The 12,833-nt window shown below is 44.5% G+C and overlaps 3 protein-coding genes across 4 annotated transcripts; 1 reads left to right on the top strand and 2 right to left on the bottom strand.

Moving 5' to 3' along the window:
• On the bottom strand, positions 1-2,819 carry LOC102719268 (mitotic spindle checkpoint protein BUBR1). 2 transcript variants are annotated; one of them, XM_006646932.2, is made up of 11 exons: positions 2,532-2,819; positions 2,327-2,386; positions 2,044-2,188; positions 1,796-1,953; positions 1,297-1,378; positions 1,147-1,213; positions 1,007-1,061; positions 746-911; positions 587-672; positions 387-473; positions 1-299 (listed from the first exon to the last, which is right to left on the bottom strand). In XM_006646932.2, the coding sequence occupies exons 1-11, from the start codon at positions 2,759-2,761 to the stop codon at positions 239-241; spliced, it is 1,197 nt and encodes a 398-aa protein (XP_006646995.1). In that variant the 5' UTR covers positions 2,762-2,819; the 3' UTR covers positions 1-238. The 2 variants fall into 2 exon arrangements, with proteins under 2 accessions (XP_006646995.1, XP_040377148.1); XM_040521214.1 differs by lacking the exon at positions 2,532-2,819 and having other exon boundaries at positions 1,147-1,216; positions 2,327-2,389.
• Positions 2,820-3,563: 744 nt separating this feature from the next.
• On the bottom strand, positions 3,564-5,090 carry LOC102719552. The gene is made up of 2 exons (XM_006646933.3): positions 4,822-5,090; positions 3,564-4,263 (listed from the first exon to the last, which is right to left on the bottom strand). The coding sequence occupies exon 2, from the start codon at positions 4,243-4,245 to the stop codon at positions 3,805-3,807; it is 441 nt and encodes a 146-aa protein (XP_006646996.2). The 5' UTR covers positions 4,246-4,263; positions 4,822-5,090; the 3' UTR covers positions 3,564-3,804.
• Positions 5,091-7,884: 2,794 nt separating this feature from the next.
• Positions 7,885-10,119, top strand: LOC121053447. Its single transcript, XM_040520356.1, has 2 exons — positions 7,885-8,388; positions 9,658-10,119. The coding sequence occupies exons 1-2, from the start codon at positions 7,885-7,887 to the stop codon at positions 10,117-10,119; spliced, it is 966 nt and encodes a 321-aa protein (XP_040376290.1).
• Positions 10,120-12,833: the final 2,714 nt, after the last annotated feature.

Below are 12,833 nucleotides of genomic sequence, written 5' to 3'. Positions count from 1 at the left end.
CAAATTACGAATCTTATATTAACTTTCGATAATACTGAAGGTCACTCTTATCCTCATCAAGGATTTATCAATCAAATTAGAATACAAGATTACAACACTCAAGGCAAGCCTAAAAAGGCTCTGCTGCTTGCATAAGCTTTAGAGGCTAAAGCTTATTCCGGCATAATGTCACAACATTCAAAACAATAAATCAGCAAAAGAAAGATCGAAATACACCATTGCACCATATAAATATTGATTATCTAAGGCTAGTTAGAGGGAAGTTGCGCAGCGGGTTCTCCATAAGCAGTTCGGTTTCCCTGTTAAGAAAATAAAATGCATGTGTGATTAAATAACTGACAGAGACACAACCTGTGGAAACATAATAAAAGCTAAACAATTCTTACTGCTTGAGGTTTCTGCTTGTTGCTTGCCTAAGCTTCAGAATGGAGGGTTTTGTACTCCTTGGCACTTGAGGTTGAGGAGCTGGTTCCCTGAAATAATCGAAAAGGGAAGGTATATATGAGAATTATATGTTGATATAGTTATTCATTATAAAGAAGAATAACAAAAAATCTATCACAAAATCGGGGCCACAGTAGCATACCTGACACATTCGTCATCTACGAAGACCTCAATGGAGCTGGCGCGAGTTGGCTGAACCGCTACCATCGATCCTACCTTCTGAGGGATCTGTTCAGTGCAATATTATCATCATCATTACTGAACTGATAAACCTCGAGACATGGCTTGGGAAGAAAAATACCTTGTGTGACGTCCATTTAGCCGGCCTCATGTTATTTTCTTTGTTCCGGTCTGCTTGTGTTCCAAGTGTTTGCCAGGTTGTGTTGTTGCTCCTGGTTCTTGTAAGGCCATGGCTTGGTAACGTGTTTTCATCTTTATAAACTGCAAGTGGCCTATTGGCATCAATTCTGCAAATTTGCAACAGTACCAGTCAAAAAACCTGCAGTTTCATTTAGATTTCTTTATATTGATTACATTTTATTGGGTAACAGCAAGTAATAACCTTTGCAGTGTAACCCTAGGTTTCACAAGGTGAGAGTTTTCTGCATGCTGGCCTCCTGCCACATCAAATGTAACATTAGTTCACCCAGCTAACCATAACCACTTGAAGTTGATGCAAATGACATAATCATACGAACTTACTGATTTCCCCACGGTTCAAGACAGTACCAAAGTTCCTTGCTGGCTGATCTTCTGTAGCTGTATCATCCTGCTACAACAGAGAATAAAATTCATCCAGTGGCAATTGGAGTATGGATTACAGAAATCTAAAATCCATCAAATAGTGCACACCTCATGATGTGCCTTCTTTTTGGATAATCTCTGAAGAAATGCCCTGTACGTAGTTTCCAACTTCTCCACAGGCTTTGCTTTCCTGACCCCAAAAAAGCGAATAATTTTACGGCATTGCAATCAAACAGATGCATAAATAGTATAGTCATATCCCTCCCAAATAATTAAAGCCACAAAATACTTTATTTTGATCCCAACAGTTATGGTTTGTGTTGACTAAAGATCAGAAGAAAAAAATATATATATCCTGCAGACTTCTTTGTGAATATAGTGCAAAAAATACTTTATTTTGCACCCACAGACTTCTTGCAAATTAGCAATAAACTAACAAATCGTGCAAGCGATAGTTTCATCAGTGTGTTTAGAAAGGAACTGGTAGAGGGATTCTTTGTGAATATCCTGCAGGGAAATTGAAAACAAATTGTCCCTGTCCACTTTTTTGTCTCTGTATAATTGTATAAGAATCTAGCACTGTACCAAGTTCTCATAAGATTCTCACCTAGCTATACCAAGGTTAAAAACCTCGTTAGCTATCTTTAGCTTGTTCTTGGACTCCATTACCGACGCAAAAGACAAGTAGTAAATGGAATGGCTCTGGCCAATCTGGTTGGCCTCCAGGAACCTGAATATCACCTCAGAATCGGCGCAATTCCCCGCCTGCGTGCAAAGATCAAGCCAAACTGGATGTCAAAATGAAACCAATCCAGCCAATCCACCTCAGAACCAACTCTGAACTCATCAACTCACATATTCCAGCCACACTTTGAGGTAGCGGAGATCATCCTTGTAGCGGCCGTCGTGCCAGAAGGCACGAACGCACTGCTCGTAGATCACCACCAGCCCCGAGCAATCCCCGCCTGTCGGGAACGACTCCTGAACCCATTTGATGCAGCTGCGCAGAGATGGAGCAGACAAGTTCAGCCATGAGCAGCAAGGAGAAATCGCCGGAATGACAAATCTTTCGGCTCGACGACCAACTAGTATGAACCGAGAAAACGAAACAGGAGGGGTTGATCACTTGATTGCTTACTCTAGCCATGGCTGGAGCGGGTCTTCGCCGCGGTACTCGTCGATTGCTTCTATCATTTTCCTGATCCAGCAGATCAATCAATCAATCAACCAAACAATCAAAGAACGGACAAAAAAGACAATGGCGAATCCCCTTTCCAGATCAAGAAATCCAGAGCAAACGAAACCCAAGAACCGAGAGGAGCGGTGATGGGAGCGGCGGGTACCTCCGGGCGGCGAGGAGGGCGGCGCGCTGGGCGGGGTCGGCGTGCGCCTTGAGGGCGCGGTTGAGGAGGCCCACGTTGCGGCCGCGCTTGAGCGGCCGCACGTTCTCCTTGAACGTCTCCCACTCGGCGCCCGGCGACGCCGCCGCGCCGACCCCCATCAGCATCAGCGTCTCCTTGTCGAGCACCACCGCTGGCTCCTCCGCCGCCGCTGCAGCCGCCGCCGCCGCCATGTGTTCGTCTCCGGAGCCGACCGTTGAGAGGGGATTCAAATTGGAGAGATTTGACCGTTGAGCTGAGGAGCAGCTGCTGCTTGGGTTTTTATATAGGGTGGAAAAAATGGTGCTTTTCATCAGTTGGGCTTGGAAATTTTACGCGGGCCCAAAATCATGGATTAACACGTAATCTTTTGGCTTTTGCTTCTACTTATAAGCCAAAAATTAAATTTAAAATTTTAAAATTAAAGTTGATTTTGAAGTTTTTCATTATAGTCTATTTTCCAGACTTGATTTTTAGATCGCTATGAACAAATATATAAAAGTTTTATTCGTAAATTATTTTCTATTTATAAATACGCTGTTTGCCTTTTGCTTAAAAAAACCAAAAGATAACTCCCTAATATCGTTATGTTAAAAAAACCAAAAGATAACTCCCTAAGATCGTGATGTTAATAACATGAGTTTTATCCGTAAATTATTTCCGTATCCTAGTGTCCCGTCACTGACCACGTTACGGTGAAAAATACGTTAGATGAGCCACTTCCGATAGCTTGGGATTTTGGCTGCTTCAGCCTTAGTAGTCACTATGAAAACAATCCAGTATCAAAGATCTCACAAAAAAAAATTAAAATTTATGGCAGATGTTGCCTCATGAGTTCATTTTTTTTTGGTTATGTTAATGCTTTTTTATTTGTATGTGTTTATGCAAACAGTGTAGTGAACTCAAAAGTTTGTGAAGCTCAGAAAAAAAAAATTCTTCACATGAAACGCAGAATCGTACAGCTTTACCATAAGGTCAGCTGCACCATTCTTGAAGGCAGAACTCAAACTTGAGTCAAGCTTCATATTTGCTGAATTTTGTATTTTGTCACTGTAAGATACAGGTAAATCCACAGTACCCTTTCATAACGGAAAAAAAAGTTGCTCTAAATGTTCAAACTTCCATAGTTAAGCGATATAATGTCTTTTCTCTTCCATTACAAGTGGTTACATCTAGAAAGCAGTAACAAGTAACTGAATTAGACTATGAACAAAACAACGAACACAGATAGAATGCCTCATATCCTTCTCTGTGGCTGCATCTGTGAAGGATCCACAAGGCCTTCCAAGACAACAAGCTGATCCAGCAGCGCCGACTTCTCATCCTCAAGAACAGTGGCTTCCTCTTCAGCCCTGCTCAATTGCCTGTCTAGGTCGAAGTTCTCCTCCTCCAGCAGCAAGTACTTCCTCCGCAACACCCTGTACTCGTCAGCGGGACCAGACTCCGGCATGGAATCCGGGGTTACCCTATCTGATTGCGGAGCGGGAAGGTGGGGCTCGCTCTTGAAGGTTATCTTAGGGACTTTCTGGTTCTTGCCGGATGTGTGTGGAACCTCCTTCCGCAGCAGCTCGGTTTCAGCTTTTATTTGGCTGGAGGCCAGAGGCCGATAAGCGACCTTCCTCTTATGTGTCTTTGGGGTTGCGAATTCATCCCGTTGCATGCTTCTTGGGTCTTGCATTCCTCCGGTCAAGCCTCCCTGAACAATGCAACTCAAGTGAGAATGCCTACTGAAGCATAACAAATACCCGCGCATATTTTCAAAACAATTTAGCAGAAAGTTCAATAGAATTGAACAGTGTTTAGCACAATGTGGAACACCACTAATTAAAGAGCATCTCAAGCCACTGTAATTATCAGCAGGATAAGGTATGCGTAAATGCACAAACTAAATTCTCAGTAAATATGATGCTATTCCTGTTCAAGATGAGAACCTGGTTCTAGAGTTCCAAAGTTCAGAGAATTGCTGAGGGAGTAACAGTGTAAACATGCCAAGTGTGCCGCATCCCGGATATCCTCCGCCAAATCCTTAACGCTAATGTTGCTTCGATGGAGTTCGTGGATCTATGAGCAACACATTCGAAGGATTTCCAACAGGAAACATGATTCATCCATGCGGGCTGCCCCTCCTAACCCTAAGCCCTAGAATTATCCCACGAGGACGAAATTCGCGGAAACAAACTGAAACCGGAGAGAGGAATTCGCCTCCAGCCTACACTACAGCAGCACCAGACGAGGGAGAACAGAGGCCGCTTACCGGTGCTCGCGCCTCTCTAGGGCACGTGGTGGGGTGGGTTGGGGGAAGGGGCGGAACAGTGGCCCCGGATGCCCTAACCACGCCGGAGCGCCGCGACGCCTGCTCTGGAAGCTTTCCGCCCCCGGCGGGCGGGGACGCGAGGGCCTCGCCGCGCCGCCGATCTGGAGCCCACGGCCGCACGCCGCGGCGGTGGGAGAGGCGGAGGAGGAGGAGGAGGAGTCGCGACGACCTCGGAGAAGACGCGGAGAAGTCGTCAGGCTCCGCGGTTCGTCGGTTGCGGTGGGGGAGGAGGAGGCTCTGATGGGCCGTGAAATCGCACGCAATGATCCATCCTATTTGCGCCGAGCGCGTGCTGGGCCTCGTCTCCCAAGTTGGCGGGCCCAATGGCCCACATGTTGGGGGCTTCACCCGAAAAGTCTAATAAGCGAGCGTTCGCGCGAACGGTATCGGCGCAGGAAGGAGACGGCCCATTTACTGTGTATAGCGTTCATGGGTCGGCCCGTTTACAGTACATATGATTTTCTTTACTTTAAATACTTTATACTCATGAAATTTTTACTTTATGTGTATAAAGTTTACATGTATAAAAATCTTTCTATATTAAGTGTATATCTATTTTTTTTATGTATATGTAATTTTTATATGCATGTATGTATGTATACCTATAAAGTTTGCATGTACAAAGTTTATGTATATAAAGTTTACTTATATAAGTTTTATGTGTATATATACATGTATATGTATGTGTGTATAAGAGTGTGCGTATATATGCGAGCTTCGGACTAGGCTCGGACTCGGCTCATTAGGAGCTCGAGCGCAGCTCACGAGCTTCGAGCTTTTTTTGACAGCGTTAAATCTAAACATACTTTATAGTAGTATCTAACATCACATAGCACTTGTGAGGTACTTCCTCCATCCTACTAAAATAAGTTTATTTTTTTATTTTTGGATATAATGTTTCAGTCTTCGTTTTATTTGAATTTTTTTGTGATTAATATTTTTATTGTGACTAGACGATAAAATATAAATAGTATTTTACACGTGACTAATTTTATTAATTTTTTCTATAAATTTTTTAAATAAGATGAATGATCAAACATTGGACAAAATATCGAAAAATAAAGTTTTTAGAACGGTGCTACCTTGTTCATAGACATTTTAATGGTTGGATTTGTCATCCCCTAAATTGGGATTTGTGGGTTCTTATCTACGACACCTTTTTAGCATGCAGTTTCAATGGTCATCGGTTCAACTTAATTTTTCGAATGGCCACACTGATTTTGTTCCCTATCAGGTTGAAGAAGGTGATAGTCGACACTCTTCCAACGCATTTTGTGTATTGTTTCGTTGATTCATGGTGTGTTGTCTCTCGAAGTGAACACTGTTTTGGAATCAATTTTTCAATCTGTTTAGGTTTTACTTAACCCTTGGAGTCATCTTTTCGCTTTTCTAAAAAGTCAAACGATATATTTTACAAATAGATAATAATTTATGAATAAAATATTTATATGTGTTCTTAGCTATTTAAAAACAAAAGCTAAAAAAATAAACTATGATGAAAAAAATTCCAAAATCAACTCTAAATTTAAGATTAAAATTTAAATTTTAGCTTACAAGCATTAGCAAAGCAAAAATATGAGGTTGTGTGACATTTTCGGGGATCATTGTTTGGCTTTTTCAGAAAAAAAACAAAACAACACATTTGCAAATAAAACATAATTTATGGATAAAACTTTTATAGAAGTGTTCTTAACAACCTAAAAGCAAAAGCAAAGTTTAAAAAATAAACTACGATAAAAAGCCTTAAAATCTACTCTAAATTTAAGACCAAAAATTCAAATTTTAGTTTATAAGCATAAGTAAATGTGAAAAGACAGACATATTTCATCTCCGCCGGTACTTTCCGATGGTTTGGCGAGCAAGCTAACTACGTGATCGAGAGTACGTAAGAATATATCCTATATTATCTTTTCACTTTTGCTTAATTTTTAACCTTAAATTTAGAGCTAATTTAGGGTTTTTTTATCGTAATTTATTTTCTAGTCTTTGCTTTTAAATTATTAAAACAAGTATATAAATGTCTTATTTATAAACTAGTTTCCTTCTAACTTTTTCTTAACAAAACAAATATTTTTATCAAGCAAATGGGATTTTAACCTGTTTGTTAAAATTGATTTGTACAATTTATTTTTACATCTTTCTAATCACAAGGGCTGTAAGGAGTAAGGTACAGTAGCATGCCTCACTGATGGTTTAGTTCATCTATGACTTGACATTGCAGGTGATCGATGTGCCATCAATGCCTGATCTAGCCAACGAGATTAGGGTGTTCTGAACAAGTTAGATAGAGTTTTAGCATCCTTTCTATTTATTTTTATTATAAAATTTTAGTAGAGTCATCACAGAGGCTTCAATGATTTCGCCTCCATGTTAGATCCGCCTCTACGTGCCATGGATATTTTTGACAATTAACCAATGTACTCCCTGCGTCGCACAAAAATAATCTAATACTAGATGTTACACATCCTATTACAACGTATCTAGACAATGGTATGTCCAGATTAATAGTACTATAATGTGTCACACATATTATAGATTGGTTTTTTAAGAGAGAGAGGGGCTCTGTCTCTTAATTACTTCTTTGCCTATGGCCTAGCTAGTGTCACTTTGAGTTTCAGTACAAAAATAGATAAAAATGGGGGAAACATCTGCATCTCGTGCTTATATATCCTTTTATAGACAGAATGGCAAACATTCTCCCGTTGCTCCCCTGCGGCCGTGTGAGTGTACACCCCAGCCGCCGGCCGCTCCGTCCCCATCGATCTCATCATCCAAAAAGGTGCAATCTTGAACGGAATCTCACAGATCCTCACCGTGCTCGACTCCACAGATCGAATCCCCGGCCGTCGTCTTCTCCACAGGTATGCATCGATCGCTCGGCGAGATCAAGCAATGGCGTGGTTTGAGTTGGTTCTGCGTTGTTATTCTTTGCTTTCGTTCTCGTCTCCGGCAATGCGGTGTTGATTGGTTTCTGTTTGGGATCGACGATGAGGTAGGTTGGTGATGGCGAGCTCGTGCTCGTCGGCGATGGCGGGGTTGGCGGAGCGGGAGGTGGAGGAGGAGGAGCGGCGGCGGCTCGTGCCGGAGTGGCTGCGTCCGCTGCTCGCCGCGCGGTTCTTCACGGCGTGCCCGGAGCACCGCCGCGTGAGCAAGAGCGAGTGCAACCACTACTGCCTGACCTGCGCCGGCGCCGGCGCGGGCGCCGCCGCCGTCGGCTGCCACTGGTGCGTCGAGGAGGCGCACGGCGCGGGGCACCAGGTGGTGCAGGTGCGGCGGTCGTCGTACCACAGCGTGGTCCGCGTGTCGGAGCTGGAGCGGGCGCTGGACCTGTCCCGGGTGCAGACCTACGTCATCAACCGCGACAGGGTCGTCTTCCTCAACGAGCGGGCGCAGGCGCCGCGGAACGGCCGGTGCGCCGCCGCCTCCGCCGCCGCGTGCTCCGCCTGCGAGGCGTGCGGCCGCGGCCTCCTCGACGCCGCCTTCCGCTTCTGCTCCCTCGGCTGCAAGGTCGGTCACACGCTCCTTTCCTTTTCTGGACCCCGACCCCGAGGGCCTTGCCGTTTTCGGCCATCGTCCGAGGAGACGCGTCTCACGTCATCAGTGGTCGGCTTCATCTCAACCGTTGAGTCACGAATCAACGGTCCAGATCATCCACCCGTGGGAAAAGATGGGTACTTTTGTTTTTACCGATTTTTTCGAATTTTATTTATTAAATAATTTACAAGCTTAATTTTATATTTCAAAAATTCACAAAACTAACATTTTACCGTCCTCCTAGAGGACGGTAAGGTGACGTGGCAAACGACCGCCCGGGTAGGAGGGACGGCCAAAACGGCAGCTTAGCTCAATTTACATGTAGCCCCTGCCACCCTCTGTTAAGCGACAAGGGGGTAAATCCAAAAAAGGTCATCGCAACTGAGAGAGGAGGTAGGCAGGGGTGGCTATTTTACAAGCGGCCCCCTGTCACCCTTACAAAGGATCAGGATGCCAGGTTGTCATGGGCCGCCTGCAAAATGACGACCTCCTGCCTCCCTCACCTCTTGGCCATGTTGCCTTTTTGGATTTACCCTCTTGCTGTCTTACAGAGGACGGGAGGGGGATAAATGCAAATTGGGTCGAGCCGTCGTTATCAGTTGTTTCTCCCGCCCGGGCAGCCGTTTGCCACGTAACTTTTCTGTCCTCCTGAAGCACGGCAGGAGGTTAGTTTTGTGAATGTTTGAAATACAAAATTAGATTTGTGAATTATTTAATAAGTAAAATTCAAAATTCAAAAAATTCATTTTTTACCATCTTTTATGCTACGCCATTTATGGATGGGCCTGACCCGGCCCAATTAGGAAAGCAGACTCTTTTCTTTTCATTTCTCGTTCTGGAAAATTCAACAAAACCATGAAACTGATGCTAATTAATTCAACACCATGAAACTGTATCTTTTCTAAATGACATGGATCTAATTTAGTTCATCAAACAAAAACATCTCCAACATTGAATCTCGAATCTTTATGTACTTTTTCTGACAATTAATTCTGATCATTTCTGATTACCTGATCATGATAGTACATAGTATGATACGTAGTATATATTAGGAGGAAAGACAAATTTGCCATTGAATCATTATTGTAAAACTGTCACTAAAAATTACAAAATTACCACCAGAACGGTCACCCGTGTGACATATTTTGCAATAAAATACCAGTGTCAAAATTACGAAAGACTATGTCGTTACCACACTAATTATGATCTTACCAAACTTGATATGTCTCCTGTTGATGCCAGCTCCGATGCATGGAATCTGATCCTACCCTGACATTCACCATCGACCCCAACAACATGCCGGAGCAGCAGATTTCAGGGCCACCTGAAGACGAGGACGAAGACGACGACGACGCCGCTGCAGGGAAGGAAGAAGACGAGCCGTTCTACCCAAGCACCAAGAACAGCAACAAAAATGTCCAGAGCAAGCTCAGCTGCAGGCAGGGACGACAGCCACCGGCACCGGCACCACCGCGACGACGACCTGCGACTGGTGGGGGAGGAGAACGCCAGGTGGCCGACGACAATGGCGGTCGTCACAACGGCGGCAAGGAAGCAGGAGAGGCCGCCGCCACCATCCTCGCCTTCGCCGCCGCGACAGAACGGCCGACGGCCGCGGCGGCGCCGACCGCCGACCCGAACAGCTACCGGCGGCGCGCGAGGAAGGGCGTCCACCGCGTGCCTGAGCGGGCGCCGTTCTTCTGAGCGATGACGATCCATGGCGGCTGGCCGGAGAAGGAGGCGCACGTCGTCGTTGCATGCATGGTGGCGTTGCTAGGCTGATAGCTGCATTATTTGGTCCAAATCATCGTCACCGGCCGGCGTCTTTTTGAAATTAATGGAAGCTTGAAGACTTGCTCGATCTGACGATCGGTGGTTGATTAAAACTTCCTGCTCTGGAATTCGTTTGCACACTGCTTTTTGGTTGAACTTAATTAATATACCCATGCTTTGCAGCGAAAAGTGAACAAAAATGATCGGATCGGTTATTTTTTATATCTTAGGTCTCTTTTCATTTGCAGTGGTTTTTTGTCTTTGTATTTGTTTGGCTAAGCGGTTTGTTTTGCACGGGAGAAATAAAACTTTGCATGGGATGGGTGGAGACGTGGAGTGAGAGGATAATCGAAGCTCTAGCATGAGTCACTTGCGGCCATGAAGGTGTGAGTTCCATATGTCAGTGATTCAAAGTTAGAGAATAGTAAGTTAGAGAATATATTTTAAGATATACTCTCTCTGTTTTGTAATGTAAGTCTTTCTAGCATTAACTAGATTCATATGGTTGCTAATAAATCTAGACACATATATAAATTATATACATTCATAAATGAATGAATTTAGGCAAGGCTAGAAAGACTTACTGTATGAAACGGATATATTATGTGGCTAAGGAACAGTATACATTAACCGGCATCATTTATTTATGAGAATTCAAAATTCAGTTTCTATTTTGTTGACAACTTGTAATATACTTAATTTTTGGCTCACTCTTGATATGCTCTAAGGGCCATCTTATTTTGTTTTTCTCATTATAATTCAAATTATACAATTATCTAAAGTGTTCGCTTTTTTTTTTACGAATGGAGTGTATTTATATTAGCATAGAGCAAGCATTTATAGATTGATGAATAAAATTAAAATAACGTACTCCCTCCACCCTATATACGTCCATAAATTAGTTAGAAGAAAAAATAATTTAAATGTCTCTCGTTAAATGAAGAGATGGTATTAAATATAGAGATAAAATAGAGAGAAATTTAAACAAGAGGTAATAGATGGAACAACCAATCTACTCTACAAATACACCCTCTGTGAGCTAAATTTATAATTCAGAAATACAACGGGATATGTACACTCTCCGTCACAGCAGAAAAACAAAGTTTTAGGATGGATCGGAAATTTTATTTATTAAAATTTATTATAAAAAATTAGTTATTTGTAAGACGGAAGACGGGAGACCACCCGATGACCGGAGGAGAAAAAAAAAACCCTGCTGACTTGTGCCGCGGCCCGGAATGCACCCGTGTCGCTTACGCGGTGACGCCCCCGCCCCGCAACGCGGAGTAGAGAAGTACGAGCGCCGGGCGTGTCACCGACAGGTGGGCCCCCAAACCAACCCGGTGGCGCGGCAACGCGCCTACGAGCAGCCGGGTTCGTATTCCTTCCCTTCCTGTGTGCTGCGGCCTGCGGCTGCTTCGTTTTTTCTCTGTGCCGCAGAAGGACCGGAAGGCCCCCGCGTGCGTGGATGCGTGCGTCAGCGGAAGCGAGCGCTCAAACCACTCGGTGGCAGTCTCTGGCTCTGCTGACCGCTGTGCCACCGCACTTGCTTCCAGGCCCCTCGGAATGTCCCATTTTGTGTTCATCGATTGTAGATGCCATGAGATTTACGCCGCATTCGGCTCGCCGCATAAGTTAATTATTTCACTTATTTTTCACACGTACGCTTTCTAAACTGCTAAACATTATACTTTTAAAAAAAATTTCTGTAGAAAAGTTATTTTAAAAACCAAATTAAACTATTTATATTTTTTAATAATTAATAATTAATTAATCATGTATTAATTTTTTCCGCACCGGGGTAAGTGAACTTACCGGCTTCAACTTACCGGGCTTCAATGCCTTAAAATGGGTTAATACTAGCTTTCATATTGGGATAACATAAACAAGTATATGTAGTTATGACCTCATCTGAGGGCAGTGACAGTGTACTGATGTAGCGTTCAGCCCTAACATACCACGGCGGGGAGAGGGAGAGAAATTTCGCTTTTTGCTCGACCTGCCATGCCCCGCACCTCCTCGTGAGGCTGCACGCGTCTCCGCCTTGGGCGCAACGAGGCACGCCCAAGGCATGTACTGTGACGACTCATGTCTCGGCGTGGTCCTGGGGAGAGAGAGGAGCTCGCCGTGGTTTGGGGAGAGAGAAGCTTCACACCGCCGCCGCGGACACCGTCTCGGGCGCATCCGCCGTCGCCGTCGACGCACCTCGCCCCGCCCGCGGCTGACGCCTCTGCCGCCACCACGCGCTCCGCCTATGGCCGACGGCGCCGCCGCTACCGCCTCGGAGAGAGAGCCGTGGGGAGAGAAAGTGGGCGGTGAGGGAGGGAGCGGCGCCGCCCCTGGCCGGTGGTGAGAGGGAGAGAGGAGGGAGAGGCATGGAGAGGGGGCGGGGAGAGGGAGGATGGATCTACGGTGAGAGGGAGAGAGGAGGAAGAGCCGTGGAGAGGAAGGAGGAAAGGTAAAGGAGGAAATGTCGTGGGTTCCACTAAAGCTATTGTGAGTCCCATTTTAATTTGCCTGTACTGTGATACTAGTGATCTTTAGAGTGGTGTTTTCGATTCGTCCCACATGTTATCTACTTTTGAATCTAGGGTTGACTCTTTGGATTTTTTTTGGCAAAAGATAAACCATGTTTTTCTAAATAA

This window comes from Oryza brachyantha, chromosome 2 (genome assembly GCF_000231095.2).
Source record: "Oryza brachyantha chromosome 2, ObraRS2, whole genome shotgun sequence".
Taxonomy (NCBI): domain Eukaryota; kingdom Viridiplantae; phylum Streptophyta; class Magnoliopsida; order Poales; family Poaceae; genus Oryza; species Oryza brachyantha.
This window is presented reverse-complemented; position numbering and strand designations above follow the sequence as displayed.